General features: G+C 33.3%; 1 protein-coding gene and 2 pseudogenes across 1 annotated transcript; all 3 read left to right on the forward strand.

The window, feature by feature from the left end:
- The first annotated feature begins 1,561 nt into the window (after nt 1–1,561).
- Nucleotides 1,562–2,596, forward strand: LOC133824019 (glutathione S-transferase T3-like). Its single transcript, XM_062256878.1, has 3 exons — nt 1,562–1,862; nt 1,962–2,420; nt 2,586–2,596. The coding sequence occupies exons 1-3, from the start codon at nt 1,562–1,564 to the stop codon at nt 2,594–2,596; spliced, it is 771 nt and encodes a 256-aa protein (XP_062112862.1).
- Nucleotides 2,597–2,914: 318 nt separating this feature from the next.
- LOC133824020 (uncharacterized) lies at nt 2,915–4,215 on the forward strand (annotated as a pseudogene).
- Nucleotides 4,216–4,781: 566 nt separating this feature from the next.
- On the forward strand, nt 4,782–10,561 carry LOC133822587 (beta-amyrin synthase-like; annotated as a pseudogene).
- Nucleotides 10,562–15,632: the final 5,071 nt, after the last annotated feature.

Consider the following 15,632-nt stretch of genomic DNA (forward strand, 5'->3'; position numbering starts at 1 on the left):
AATCCAATTCAATTCGCACGATCCAATTCAACTCAACTTGCAAATTACAAATATCTACACTCATGTGGATTGAATTGGATTGGAAAATCTAAAATCCATACTTGTGCATATTAAATGCACTTTCACTTGTAAAGTAATAAATTCATTCAAATTCCATACGTATTTAAATAAATTCTTTAAATATTTAAAAATAAAAAATATTAATATTTTAAACATTAAAAATATTATATTTTAAATAAATGTGTTACTTTTTTATATATATATATATATATATATTGTTGGGGAAGATATAAGCCTTAAGAAACAAACTTGATGTATGTGTAATTTGAGCTTTTTTATATAGTTATTGGACATTTAAATTTTAAAAAGAATATTTTAGTGAAAATTATTAAATCATTAATATTTAAAAAAAATATGCATTAAGATAATCCATACAATCTATACTTTGCAAATTAAATTTGAATGGATTTGAGTTGTTATGCTGATTGGATTGGATAAAAAACAATGAAATCTATACTTAGTACCGATCAAATAAATTATGAATAAATTAATGTGGATTAAATTAGATGAACACCGCATATCACCCCTAGAGAAAATTGCAAAAGAAAAATTAGCAAGAGTTGTATAAATCTTAATCACTTTTCTTCCTATGATCTTTCCAGTATTTTTAATAAAAAAAATTCCCATATTCAAGAGCACTGTGAATACATTCAAATATTACAAATTATTATGCAAGTAAAATTGATATCCATCTTATCACTTTTATATATGAATCTATATCAACATGGCAAACTTTTTTTTTTATATACAATTTAGGATTAAATTGCACATATTTTTAATTTTAATATAATATTTTTGGGACCCGGACACCGGGGGTGCCTTAGGCCAACTACAATGCCGATTGCCATAAACGTAATCAGTTGACTTTTTCTGACAGGCCACATATAAATAAAATAGCTTAGCATTGGAGCCATGCGTTGCCAATTAATATGGAAGGAGCCGTTGCCTCTGTGAAGCAACGGTGCCTTCTCTATATTTTATTATTTTTTTTGAACTATATATATATATTATATAAGAAATGTATCCGTTGATAAAAAACGGTAATATTAAAAAAAATTCTTCTATAAATACTCATCTATTTCATTCAATTTTCACACCATTTCATACATTTTTCTTCTAAATTATCAATATCACAAAATTTATTTTTTTATCAATGGATTCCCAAAATTCTCAAAATTTTCCAAATTCTCCAAATACCAACTCCCAAAATCTAAATTTTCAAAATTCATCATTTTCTCCATATACCAATCCCCAAAATCCAAATTTTCAATATTCTCATTTCAATCAAAATTTTCAAAATACTCCTTCTACTAATCCTCAAAATCCAAATTTTCAATATTATCAATTTAACCAAAGTTTTCCAAATTCTCAAAATTATCCCATGTCCTCTTACCCTTACCAAAATTTTGGCTCTATTGAGACACCCCAACAAGCTCCATTCTTCACACCAACAAATTCACTACCATATGCATTTCATATGCCTTCCCTACACCAACCCGAAATGGTTTCAAGAAATTATAGGCCAAGTATGGAAAAGTCTAGTATTGATTTGAATCGTGAAACATCATCGACATCTGTCTCTGAAACCCAACCTAAACATAGTGTTGAAGGGTTGGAAAATGTAGTTCTACACAATGAAGATGAATCAAGGCATAAATGTAAAGTCAGCTGGAGCAAGGAAGCCACTATACTTCTGATAAGTGGATGGCTTAATACATCTAAGGATGCCATTGTGGGGAATGACCAGACTTCTACACATTTCTGGGCTCGAATCGCAGATTACTTCAACACCAACCAAAAAGGTGAGCAAGCAAGGACTGGAAGGCAATGCAAGGACCATTGGAACAAGATGAATCAAAAGGTGGCGTGATTCAATGGATGTTATAAACGAGTTCAATTAGCACATCACAGTGGTTGGTCTGATGAGCAAATTCTTGAGAATGCACATCAATTGTACAAATCTGAAAATAACAACTCAAATTTTCTTCTTGTGGATTGTTGGAGATTGCTAAAGGATGAGCCGAAATGGAATACAATGTACCAAACAAAAGGTGGTAAAAGAACAAAGGTGTCAGATACAGGGGCATTTACTTCTTCTTCCAATGCAGATATCAGTGATGATGAAGTACGTGAAGTGCGCCCTATTGGCCAAAAGGCAGCAAAGAGAAAAGGGAAGGAAAAAAAAGACACACATGCTAGATTTATAGAGATTAGTGAACGGAAAGCATCTGCATTGGAGAAATTGGTGGCGATAAAAGAGAAAGAGGCAGAAGATAATAGGATGACAAAATACATGGATTATCTCATCATGGATACGTCGCATATGACTCATGAACAAAAGAAAGATCATGAAAACTTGTGTACTTATATTAAGAATAATATCCTGAAGTTGTAATTGCTATGTATTTTTATCAACCGCATTATTATGTATTTTATTTTATTTAAATAAATTATCCTTTATGTTAACGGCTATATTTCAACGGCTATATTTTAACGGCTACATTTTAACGGCTATATTTCAACAGCTATATTTTAACAGCTACATTTCAACGGCTACATTTCAACGGCTACATTTTAACGGCTACATTTCAACGGCTATATTTCAACGGCTATATTTCAACGGCTACATTTTAACGGCTACATTTTAACGGCTACATTTCAACGGCTATATTTCAACGGCTATATTTCAACGGCTACATTTCAACAGCTATATTTTAACGGCTATATTTTAACGACTACCATGTCTATAAATACCAAATTTCAATATTCCTTTTACTCAACTCTCCATTCAATCCTTCATTTTACTCTTTCATTCATCTTTCATTCCCAAATATCATATACTCTAAGTTCAACAATGGATTCGCCAAATTCTCCGAATCCATACGACAATATGAGTCTAGATGATATCATAATTGCAGAGTGTACTGACGATCATGATGATCAATATTTCAAAGCGCTCATGGATGGAGGTAGCTCAACAAGACAAGGAAGAAAGAGAGCCCACATTGATAGAGGTCATGTAGAAGGACACCAACGTTTGTTCGATGACTACTTTTCTGATGAACCGGTGTATACAGAATATCAATTTCGAAGAAGATTTAGAATGCGTAGACATGTATTCCTACGCATAGTGCAAGCTCTAGAAAATCATTCAGAGTATTTCCATACGAGGTTTGATGCAGTCGGTAGAAGGGGGCTTTCGCCATTACAAAAGTGCACCGCTGCTATGCGAATGTTGGCATATGGAGCGCCTGCCGATTATGTTGATGAGTATGTTCGAATTGGTGAAACTACTGCTATTGAATGTCTAGTCAATTTCGTTCGAGGAGTGAATGATATTTTTGGGACCGAATATTTAAGACGGCCCAATGCTGGGGACATTCGTCGCTTACTTCAAATAGGGGAGGTGCGTGGTTTTCCAGGCATGTTGGGAAGCATTGATTGTATGCACTGGGAATGGAAAAATTGCCCAGTTGCATGGAAAGGACAATTCACGCGAGGTGATCACGGCAGGCCAACAATCATGCTCGAAGCAGTTGCATCACAAGATCTCTGGATATGGCATGCATTTTTTGGTGTTCCGGGATCCAATAATGATCTGAACGTGTTAAATCAATCCCCATTATTCACTGAAATCTTACAAGGGCAAGCTCCAAGAGTTGAGTTTACAATAAATGGCACACAATACAACAAGGGGTACTATCTAGCAGATGGTATCTATCCAGAGTGGGGTACATTTGTTAAAACTATCCCACTACCTCAAGGAGAGAAAAGAAAATTATTTGCTCAATGCCAAGAAACGGTACGTAAAGATGTTGAGCGAGCATTTGGAGTACTTCAATCTCGTTTTGCTATTGTACGAGGACCTGCACGTTTTTGGCAAAGAGATGTTCTCAAAGATATTATGTATGCATGTATCATATTGCACAATATTATTGTCGAGGATGAAAGAGATGCATATGAGAGTTTGGTTGATTTTAATTATGATGACGGCCCTACAAACACCCCAACAGTTGAAGTATTGCATGGACCTATTTTCGACTTCCCGACAATGCTGCAAAGAAATGCTGAAATTCGTGATAGAATATTCATCGCAATCTTCAAGCAGACTTGGTGGAACACATATGGTCAAAATTTGGAAATAATTTTAATTAGTTTTTTTTTTAATTATGTTAGATTGATTAATTACGATTATGTCATTTTATAAGTTTTTTTTAAATTTAGTCTAATTTAAATATCATGTACTATTTATTTATATTAATATATGAATTTAAAAAATTTAGTATGATAATATTTATAATTATAAAATGATATATTAAATAATAATATGTGGGGACTATAGTTGGCAATTTTTAGGGTAGCTTGCATTGGAGTATTTTTAAGAAATATATTGCCAAAAGTGATGTGGATGAGAGAGAAAATAAAAAATTATATTTTTTAGTTGATTTAGACATTTTAGACAATGTTAGAGTAGTTTGCATTGGAGATGCTTTTACAGTAATGCTCTAACTAAAATGATTATTCTGGAGTAGTCTTTGGTGATCTAGTCTAGAGTAGCCAAATATCAAGAATGCCACTAGTTTTGTTTTTAGTAGATGATTAGCTCAGAGGACCACATGGCTATTAAATTTGGACGGGACAGGGACTTGGGAAAGACAATTTATTTTTATAAAAGGTTAATATTGTCACAACCCTTCTATCTCAGCCTCTTCTTAATTAATTTCCGATGCAACATTGAGCATTTTTCTCTTAAATTAATTGCTCAAGAAAAGCATTTAATTTCTTTATTCGGTATTCTTATTCTACAGTTTGTCTTATCGTAAAACAGCAATGTGGAAAATCAAGTATGGAAGTGGAGCTGAGGACCCTTATTTGTATAGCACAAACAATTTTTTGGGAAGACAAACATTTGAGTTTGATGCAGAGGCAGGGACTTCTGAAGAGCGAGCTCAAGTCGAAGAGGCTCGCCGGAATTTCTACAAAAATCGTTACAAGGTCGCTCCCTGCAGTGATCTCATCTGGCGATTCCAGGTATATATATACGTTTTATAAATTAAATATATATAGGATAGAAATTTGAAAAAAATGAATTAAAAAATGTGAAAAAATCATAAAATATATTTTGGAGCAATTTACACATCATCTTGAAACTCTTCTTTATATAAATACATTGATTGTTTTATAAAATATTTGATGTTGCTGTATGAACGAGATTATAAATGAACTATGCCCAATTTGTTTTTTTTATTTTCCCCTAATGTAAAAATATATTTTACTTTTTTTTATTAGGTCGATCAACAATATTTACCAAATAAATAGATGTAAAAAGCTTATTTTTTAGTAGTAGTAGTGACATGAATATTAATCTGTAGATGCTAAGGGAGAATAAGTTCAAACAAACAATTCCGCAAGTAAAGGTGGATCACGACAAAGAAATCACATATGAAAATGCAAATATGGCCATGAGAAGATGCATCAACTTTTGGGCAGCATTGCAATCCCCCCACGGTCATTGGCCAGCTGAAATTGGTGGTGTCATGTTCTTCGTTCCTCCACTGGTTAGCTAAATTATTTTATTATCCAAAGATAAGAAAATATTTGTATTGTATTTATATATGCACTATATGTACAATCATAAGTTTTTTTCTAACAAAATAATTAATTACAAAGGATAATACAATGTAGGTGTTTTGTTTGTATATTTCGGGACATTTGGGCAAAGTATTAAATGAGTATCACAAGAAGGAGATGTTATGGTACATGTACTGTCATCAAAATGAGGATGGAGGGTGGGGATTGCACATTGAGGGCCCAAGCATGATGATGTGTACAGTTCTTAACTACCTCGCCATGCGCATTCTTGGAGAAGGCCCTGATGGTGGTCTTGACAATGCATGCTCTAGAGCTCGAAAATGGATTCATGACCATGGTGGTGCTGTTGGCTCAGGCTCTTGGGAAAGACTTGGATGGCAGTATGTCATTTCTTATATATGCTTATTTTTATCGACTATAATTTAATTTTTAAACATCATATGGTAAACTATTTATAAGCTCTTTCTGCATTAATATCTTTTTATTAATTGCACAGATACTTGGTGTGTATGAATGGGACGGATGCAACCCCATGCCTCCAGAGTTTTGGTTTTATCCATCCATCGTTCCTCTCCATCCATGTAACACTTGAATTAATATATTATTTTTGTCTAATATATAATTTACGGGAGCTTATTTCACTTTTGTCTCTATCGGTAATGGGCAAAATTATTTTGCTACCTAGATAGATAAAGTATAACTTATTTTTTTTTTATAGGAAAGTGCACATAATAATTATAGTAGGTATTTCACTAATTTTTAGAAAATTACGAATAATTTATGATATCGAATTCAGGATTTAAACAATCACTTTTATATACGTATAAAAAAATCAAACATGCGTGCAACTGATGGTTTAAACTCTAATTTTGCTACAATAAAATATTCTGAATTTCTCGAAAATTTGTAAGATATATGTTATATATAATTATAATATATTCCATCATATATAAAAATATATGTATTATAATTTATTCACATGCCAATAACAAAAATACCCCTATTGATAGCGGCAAAAATGATGTCGTATCTAAAAATTTCACTTTAATTTACCACTTTAAAAAAATGTTTTTAATAACAATATCTAATTATTAGAACATTCTAACACAGTTTTATTTATGCTATCAGCCAGAATGTTTTGTTATTGTCGGTTAACTTTCATGCCCATGTCCTTCTTTTATGGAAGAAAGTTTGTCGGTAAAATTACACCTCTCATTGAGCAACTAAGGGAAGAAATTCATATCCTTCCTTACAAAAAAATTAAATGGAGCAAAATAAGTCACGTGTGTGCTAAGTTAAGATGAATTAATTCACTTTGAGTGCATTTGATGCACCTTACAATGTATCGTATTATAAAGAATTATGTTTTATAATATATTTTTATATAGTAATATATTTATTATTGACTTTTACTAAAATATTAAGTCAATACCAAACATATTATACTATATAAAAATATAATATAAAATACAATTTATTATAATACAATAGTTATCTAATATAACCACTTTCTACGCTATCCAATAAAAACCATTTTTTTTATTTGCATTTTTCATCAAAAGAAACATTACTTGAGTTTGAAATTATGGTTGAATACAGGAGGATAACTACTATCCTCACGGTAAAGTACAACGTCTATTATGGGAGGGTGTGTACTATCTTGCTGAGCCTATCATTAATACTTGGCCTTTTAATAAAATAAGAGAAAAAGCAGTTCAAAAGGCAATGGAGCACATTCATTATGAGGATGAGAATAGTCGATATATCACAATTGGATGTGTTGAGAAGGTATAAAAATAATTTTATAAAGTATGTGCTTGAGAAAAGAAAAAAAAAAGTTGTATAATACGAACTCAATAATTTCTCATATTGCAGTCATTAATGATGCTTGCTTGTTGGGCCGAAGACCCTGATGGAGAAGCTTTTAAGAAGCATATTCCGAGAGTTTATGATTACTTATGGGTAGCCGAAGATGGTATCACTATGCACGTTAGTAAAGTTATAACTAAGCTTTAATTCAATTTAATCTTCGTTATCATGAATATTCTTTTCGATATGCATATAGGTATTTATTATTGCTTGCTGGTAATATTAATGAGGAAATTGCATTGCACCTGTACTAAAGAAAGCACATGAGTTCATGAAGATGTCTCAAGTTAGAGAGAATCTTCCTAACCATTTAGACCATTTTCGACATATATCCAAAGGAGCATGGACTCTCTCTGACCGAGATCATGGATGGCAAGTTTCTGATTGCACTGCTGAAGGTTTAAAGGTAACTAGCTAGAGTTTGCACTATTAGTGTTACTTAATTATATATGGTAAATTGGTAGCATGCGTTTTATCAAAATACACACTTGATACTTTATGTTTATAATAATAACCATTAATTCAGTACTTCTGTATGCATTTCATATCAATTTGATACTTTCCGCTAGAACGTGGTCAACCCATATTTTAAATATGACCATATTGTCTTTTTTTTAATAATTTATTTAATTTTCTTTTATCTTTGTTTTATTAAAATGATTCAAAAAATATTTTTAAATTAATAAAATAAATCAATTAAATGTAAATTTTCAAATAAAAAATAATATAAAAATACTTAATTAATTAAATAAACATAAATATGTTTAATTCGAAATATAAATTAAAAAAAACTAAAACCGATATTTTAAAATTAATTAAAGTAAACTAAAACTCTAATAATTTTTTTAAGTTATAATTGAACAATTTTTGTTTGGATTTTTAAATTTTGGTTGATTTTAATTTTTTGGTTTAAATTTAGGCGTTGGATTTAATTTTTTTATTTTTGTTTATTTAAATTATTTCAAAATTTTAATTATACATTTTGTTGTTTTATTAATTCAAAAAAATATTTTTAAAACATTTTAAAATAACAAAAATAAAAAGAAAATCAAATAAATAATTAAAAAGATTGACAATATAGTCATATTTGAAATATGAGTTGATAAGATTGCAGTACAGGGTACCCAACTGGTACGAATTGCAAACAGAGAGTGTTAAATGATCATTATTATAAACATAGAATATCAAGTGTGTATTTCCATAAAACAAATGGTACTAAATAACTATTTACCAAATTATATATAATATGTGTATTATAATATATAAATATAATGATTATAAAAATAGTTTTAAATGGTTATATATTCATGGTGGTTATTTATAAAAAAATGTATTGTTACCATTCATAACACATAAAATCTACATAACTATCCATGAATAAATATTAATATATAACCATTGAATTTAACCCACTGATTCTATCATATTAATTTATAAACCAAAATATTGACATGAACTTCTTGCAAATATATATTTCAGAGTTGCCTTTTGTTAAAAATGTTGCCGTCGAAACTTGTGGGCGAGCCAATTGAAGTAGAGCACATATATGATGCGGTTAATGTCATAATGTCATTACAGGTGTAAGAAAGACTTAGTATAGTAGTTTATTATATTCAATTAATTATAATAATAAACTTTCATATTGACTATTACATCTCTATTTTAATAAAATGAGTAGAGTCCAAATGGTGGTGTTTCACCTTGGGAGCCAGCAGGAGCTCCAAAATGGTTGGAGGTAAATTATTGTAGAATTTCTCATAAATCTTATATATGTATGGCATACACGAATTAATTAGAAACAATTACTTTTTCTTTTTTCTTATTTAGTGGCTCAATCCTGTAGAGTTTCTAGAGGACCTCGTAATTGAATATGAGTAAGTAAAATTATTAATATTATTATTATAGACAAATTATGTATATGTATATAAGAGAAAATGAATGAACAAAAATGATACATTATTGTGGCTGATGTTTATATAATGTGTATAAAGGTATGTAGAGTGCACCTCCTCTTCAATCCAGGCATTAAATCTGTTTAGGAAATTCTATCCTTGTCATAGAAGGAAAGAGGTTGATAATTTCATCACCAATGCTGCTAATTACATTGAAGATATACAAATGCCAGATGGGTCTTGGTATGGAAATTGGGGAGTTTGCTTCTTCTATGGCACATGGTTTGGTATTATAGGATTAGAGGCTGCAGGTAGACACTACGACAACTGTGAAGCTGTTCGAAGAGGTGTTGATTTTTTACTCAAAACACAAAGAGAAGATTGTGGGTGGGCTGAGAGCTACACTTCTTGCACAAACAAGGTCTACACACCTCTTCAAGGAGACCACTCTAACTTAGTGCATACCGCTTTAGCACTAATGACTTTAATTCATGGGAGACAGGTTGGTACTAATAACATGGTCTTTGGTTTTTTATGACAAACTTCTTTTCCAATATATAGTTTTCAAGCACTTTAGACAATAAGTTAATTAACTTTGTTTCTTCTATATATATATAATTTATATAAAGGTTGAAAGAGACCCTACCCCTATTCATCATGCTGCAAAATTATTAATCAATTCTCAGTTAGAAGATGGTGATTTTCCTCAACAGGTATAATAATTAACTTATATTTAAGAAGGTTGTCTAAAAGAAGAATAATAATGATTCACATGATACTATTGTTGACTTATATACATATTCTAAGATCTAAATACTAAGCTACATTAATTTGGGATAATAAATATATTGTGCGCTTAATGCTTACTCGTTCTTGGTCTAAATTTATGTAACAGGAACTTATGGGTGTTTTCATGAGGAACTGCATGTTGCATTATGCAGCTTATAGGAATATATTTCCTACTTGGGCTTTGGCTGAGTATTGTAATTTGGTTCCATTGCATTCTAATTAAGTAATCCTTGAAGACTAGGAAGTAGTCTAGTGCAAGCTAGATAAATATAAGATTTGATGAATTTAAATACTGACATGTACTCGTGTGTACTATATCTTTCTATATATTAAATAAAAATTCGTGAACTATTTTGATATGAAGGAAGGTTTGCTTCAATTTCTCTACTAAAGAAACCTATATATATAAGTAAAATTATTGTAATGATTGTAAGTTTTTTTTTTGTAAAAAACATTAGTAATTAAAATTTGTATTATATATTTTTTTAAAAGAAAGTTAAATAGAAACATTTACTAAATAATGTAACTTGTTATACTATTTAGCAACTTATTAGTTTCTTAATTAAGTTTGACATTTACCAAAACGTATCTTAAATAATAAGATACCATATTATAACCTAAAAATATATAATTGACATATTAAGATATCTACAAATAAGCTTTGGAGGTAACCAAAATCTATCTCAAATATTATGATCTAAAAGTAAAGTTTTTTTTTTATTATTAAAAACAAAAGTAACCAATCAATATATTATTTCTATCGTAAGCAACCAAAAGATAAATTTTTACAACCCAGAAAAATAAAAATATTCGTAGGTGAGAATTTCTTTTTTTTTTTCTTTCAAATGTTGATATACCTTGTAGACATGGCACGATATTTGTATGGTTAAGTTTATCTAAGATATTTTTGTGATTAAGTTACATTATATGTATGTTACATCCAAATTTCGAGAATATAAATTATGGTCTCGAAAGACAGGCTCGTAAAGTGTAGGCTCAAAATAAGCAAGTGTGTCACATCATCATCATTTATGCGGATTGGGTTTGCAGTTTTGCTCGGCATTAAGATGACAACGATGGAATTGGTGAGCTCGAAACTACGTGCGGTCTCGAAGATGTTTCGAGGTTACAAGCCAAGCTCGATGCTACAAATACAAGGGTTCAACACTTGTATAAATTTCTTAGTTTATTCTTATTGGCGATCGAGCACTAGTCAGAAAGGTTCGAGCCTGAGCATTGCGAGCTCGAAGAGGATGATCTCAATCAAGTTACTTACTAAGGACGAGGTTAACCAAAATGACGAGCTCATGATGTTGGTCGATCTCGAAAGTATATAAGTTATATGTTCGAGGTCGATAATCTAGTTAGAATACGGTTACTGTTTGAAAATCCCTATTTCTTGGGGATTTGCTGTAATCTTATAATGAATCCTGATTGTCATGGGATATTATGTAATTAATGCATTTATTTGTATTTATTTAAAAGTTGAATTATAACTTCCCAAAATAAGAGGGAAGATATTTTATAAACCACTCTATAAATAGACTGGAGAAATTCATTTTTAGACACGCTGAATTTTGGACTGGGAAGACTCTGCGAAAATTGTTTTCTAAAAGCTTTGAGAGAATTCCACCATTCAATAATATTGACTCGTGGACTAGGCAGATTTTAACTGCTAAACTACGTAAAATATCGTGTATTTTTCATTGATTTTTCCAATTTTGTGCTTAGTGCTCTTTTATTCTAAGTTGACGAAAAATGGCATCAACAGTTTGGTGCTTTCATTGAGATCATTAAGCAAGACGTGAGACTGTTTAATCAGAAACCTCCTGAATTATCAATGGCCGTCGCGAACAACCCCAGCACTGGTGGGAGACCATTGCCCAAAATACCAGAGGAGCAAACTCCTCACGCTGAAGACTACCCACGTTGACCTAGAAAGCAGCCCGTGGCTGACCCAGGCCTTGAAGAAAGAAGTGATTCATCCGATTCCCAGGGGTCGCTTATCCCAAACCTGATGAGGATCTCTACTATAATCCAGAGATATATGTTCCTATTGTGGAACTAGAGAATTGCTGACTGCGTAAACAATTGGCAGAAGCGACAAGGTGCAACGAAGAACTGGCCAGGCAGGCTGCTGAGGCTCAGGCACCACCTCGAAGACCTAGAGGACGTCCCCGAGGGAGCACGGCTACTAGGAGAGCTGAGTAAGGGACCCATCAGGCTCAGCCAAGGCCCTGGAGAAACACTCGGGCTGAAGCTCCTGACAACCTGACTGCGGAGCTGTCAATAGGGACTGGGAATAACCGAGCTCCTCCAGTAACTTAGAATCTGAATCCTGAGATAGTAAGGAACAACCTGGAGCCTGTCCGGACCAATTCTGGACCATCTAGGCCCAACAATGACAGGCAGCCAACGTCTCCCATGAGACATCCACCATCTCCCATAAGACAACCCTCACCAGTCTGAGAGGTCCGGCGACCTGCACCACAAAGGTCGTCTCGTAGTGGCAATCGGGATGGAAACCGTCAGTCCAAACCCGGACAAAGGAATGAGAGGGAGGATACTTGAGAGCACAAAGGTCCCCAAGCTTCGAGAAGCCAGTTTTCAAGATCACAAGCGGCTGGGGTAAGGAGGCCAACGAGTGACCCACCTTGTCATCACTGGGCCTCGTAGCCAAAAAGGACTGTAAGCTTTGTAAGCGGGAGGTCAAATTACACCTGGTCCGTAAGTATATATAATACAGAGCCTAGAAATACTAGGAATCGGGGGAATCATCCTGACCTTCGGGATCACCTGAACCATAACCGGGGGCAAGCTAATCCCACAAACCCATATTTACAAGACAATTTGAACGATTGAAAATATTCGGCATATGGAAATCAAAATAACTCTATGCCGGGTCAAAGAGCTGGAGTTTTCATAAACAATAATCAGCTCCCTCAAGTTAAAGCTCGACCCCCATTAGATCAGGTCCAAGAGAGAATTGACCAGTTGGAAAGGGCGTTTAGGCTCCTGCAAGATGAGTGAAACAGAGATAAGGCTGAAGATTCTGATGAGGAGCTCGAGCCTTTTGCCCCTCGTATCTCTAATACCCCATTTCTGTAAGGGTTTAGGATACCCCACATAACACCATTTGATGGGAACTCAGACTCGTACAGTCACCTGAGCACCTTCAATACCATCATGCAAGCCAGCAATGTTGGCTATGAGCTCCGATGCATGTTGTTTCCAGCTACTGTTATAGGACCAGCGAAAAATTGATTTGAGAAATTTAGAAGACATTCGATCTCGTCTTGGGATCAGTTAGCAAAGGAGTTTAAGAAACAATTCAAAGCTATGGTTGGCGTCAGGCCCGAAGCCTCGGCCTTGACTAATGTCCAACAACAGCAAGGGAAGTCACTGAAAAGTTACCTTACGAGGTTTATTATAGAAGTGGCTCGAGCCCGTAATGTCGATAATAGTGGCTACTTGATGGCTATTAGAGCTGGTATACTACTAGGGAGTCCCTTTTGGGAAGATTTGTAAAGAAAACCCATAAGGTCGTTAACCGAGTTCAACCGGAGGGCCCATAGGTTTGTCAAAGTAGAGGAGGTGAGGTCGGCATTAAACCTGACCTCCCACCAAGTAACTACAATAAAAAACGTTAACTCAGCCTCGACCTCGGCGACCCCATCAACGTTAAAACCCTCTAGGGATAACCCTTCTAAAAGGAAGAAAAATTAAGGGAATAACCCTGAGGCTGGTGGTGGGAAAAAGAAGAAGGGAGACAAGTATTTCTCCGTCTGCACAGTGTATACCGAGCTCAATGAGAATCGGAAAAATATATTTCTTGCCAATGAGAATCAGGTCCCATTCAGGCGACCTGGCCTAATGAGGAATGAGAAGGCAAAAAGGAACTCCAATAAATACTGTAGATTCCACATAGATATTGGACACACAACTGATGAGTGCCGACAACTGAAGGACGAGATAGAAGGATGGATCTCGAGGGGATATTTCGGACAATATGTAAGAAACCAAAATTCCAATCATGCCTCAACAAGTCAAAGGGCAGCAACTGCACAACCTACCCAACAGAATAACTCCCGAGCATGAGAGGATGAGCGACCTCCTCCAATTGATGGAGAAGATGTAGTAACCATCTCGGGGGGACCAGGGCAGAAGGGCCCAAAAGAGATATGTTAACGAGATTGGAGATGGTTCTCCCTACGAACTCGACCACGAGCTCCAAAGCAACAAAGTGTAATGACCCAACTATTGTAAGACCTTGGACCATTAGAACTACTAAACATAGCTATTACTTTGAAGAACATATACATAAGAAATAGTAATAACTTTAACATAATTTAAAACATAAAACATAATTTTAAACTAAATAAAATTGTTTACAAAAATAAATGCGGAAAATACATAGAAACATAATTAAAAAAAAAAAACTAAAAGTAACGTCATCCTCGATCGACACGCAGTCCACTCAATCCGTTCATCCTCAACACACATGCCAATCTTCCAAGAATCCTTTCGCCTCAATATCTACTTTTCCTACATCACACTAAAAAGAATAAGGGAATGAGCCTAATGCCTAGCAAGGAAAATCTAACAACATACAACATAAATCATAAACATAAGGCTATACCATAAACGTATATTATAAATTATATGACTATATAAAAACAACATCTATTACAATGGCCATCATACTTCTTGGGACTTGCTAGCTAGGTAATCATATGCCCATAAATTTACGGGGCTAGTTATCGAAACAAGTCATATAAATTTATGGGGCTCGTTATCTAAACAATCATATGTCCAAGGAATCTACTGTTGGGACTTGTTATCAAAACAAGTTCTATATTTGTTATCTAAACAAATTATGTGATTGTTATCTAAATAATTCATACACTAAAACAACTAAAAACATATCATACATATAACATAAACATATATTAAAACATAAAAGCATACAAAATCTATCCTATTTTCCTTACCAATACCGGGATTTGGAATACTCCTAAAACCAACAATAAGAATGTGAGTATTTCTAAAGAGTAAAGAATAAATGTGGAAACTAAACCTTCAAGAAACTTACCAAGAAAAATCTTTAAATTTTAAGAACCTAATCAAAAACCAATATCAAAAGTTAGGATCTGAATAAAAGGAACTAAAGAAACTAAAGAGTTTTAGAGAACTGGACTTAAAGAATAAGAGTACCTTAGTTGACCTTATGGATTGGTCTAAATTCAATACCGAAATACACTAAACCTCACTTCCCAAGTATTTTATAAAGCTTAAGAATGACAAAGCTTTTTCCCAACCCAAGTGTTTATCACTCTATGGTAGCACTAGCACCTTGGAGTCTCTGATCACAGCTTGAAGAGTGAGAGGAAGGGCTGGGTACTAGGTCCTATTTATAGAGGTAAGGATTGA

This window comes from Humulus lupulus, chromosome 3, assembly GCF_963169125.1.
Source record: "Humulus lupulus chromosome 3, drHumLupu1.1, whole genome shotgun sequence".
Classification (NCBI taxonomy): domain Eukaryota; kingdom Viridiplantae; phylum Streptophyta; class Magnoliopsida; order Rosales; family Cannabaceae; genus Humulus; species Humulus lupulus.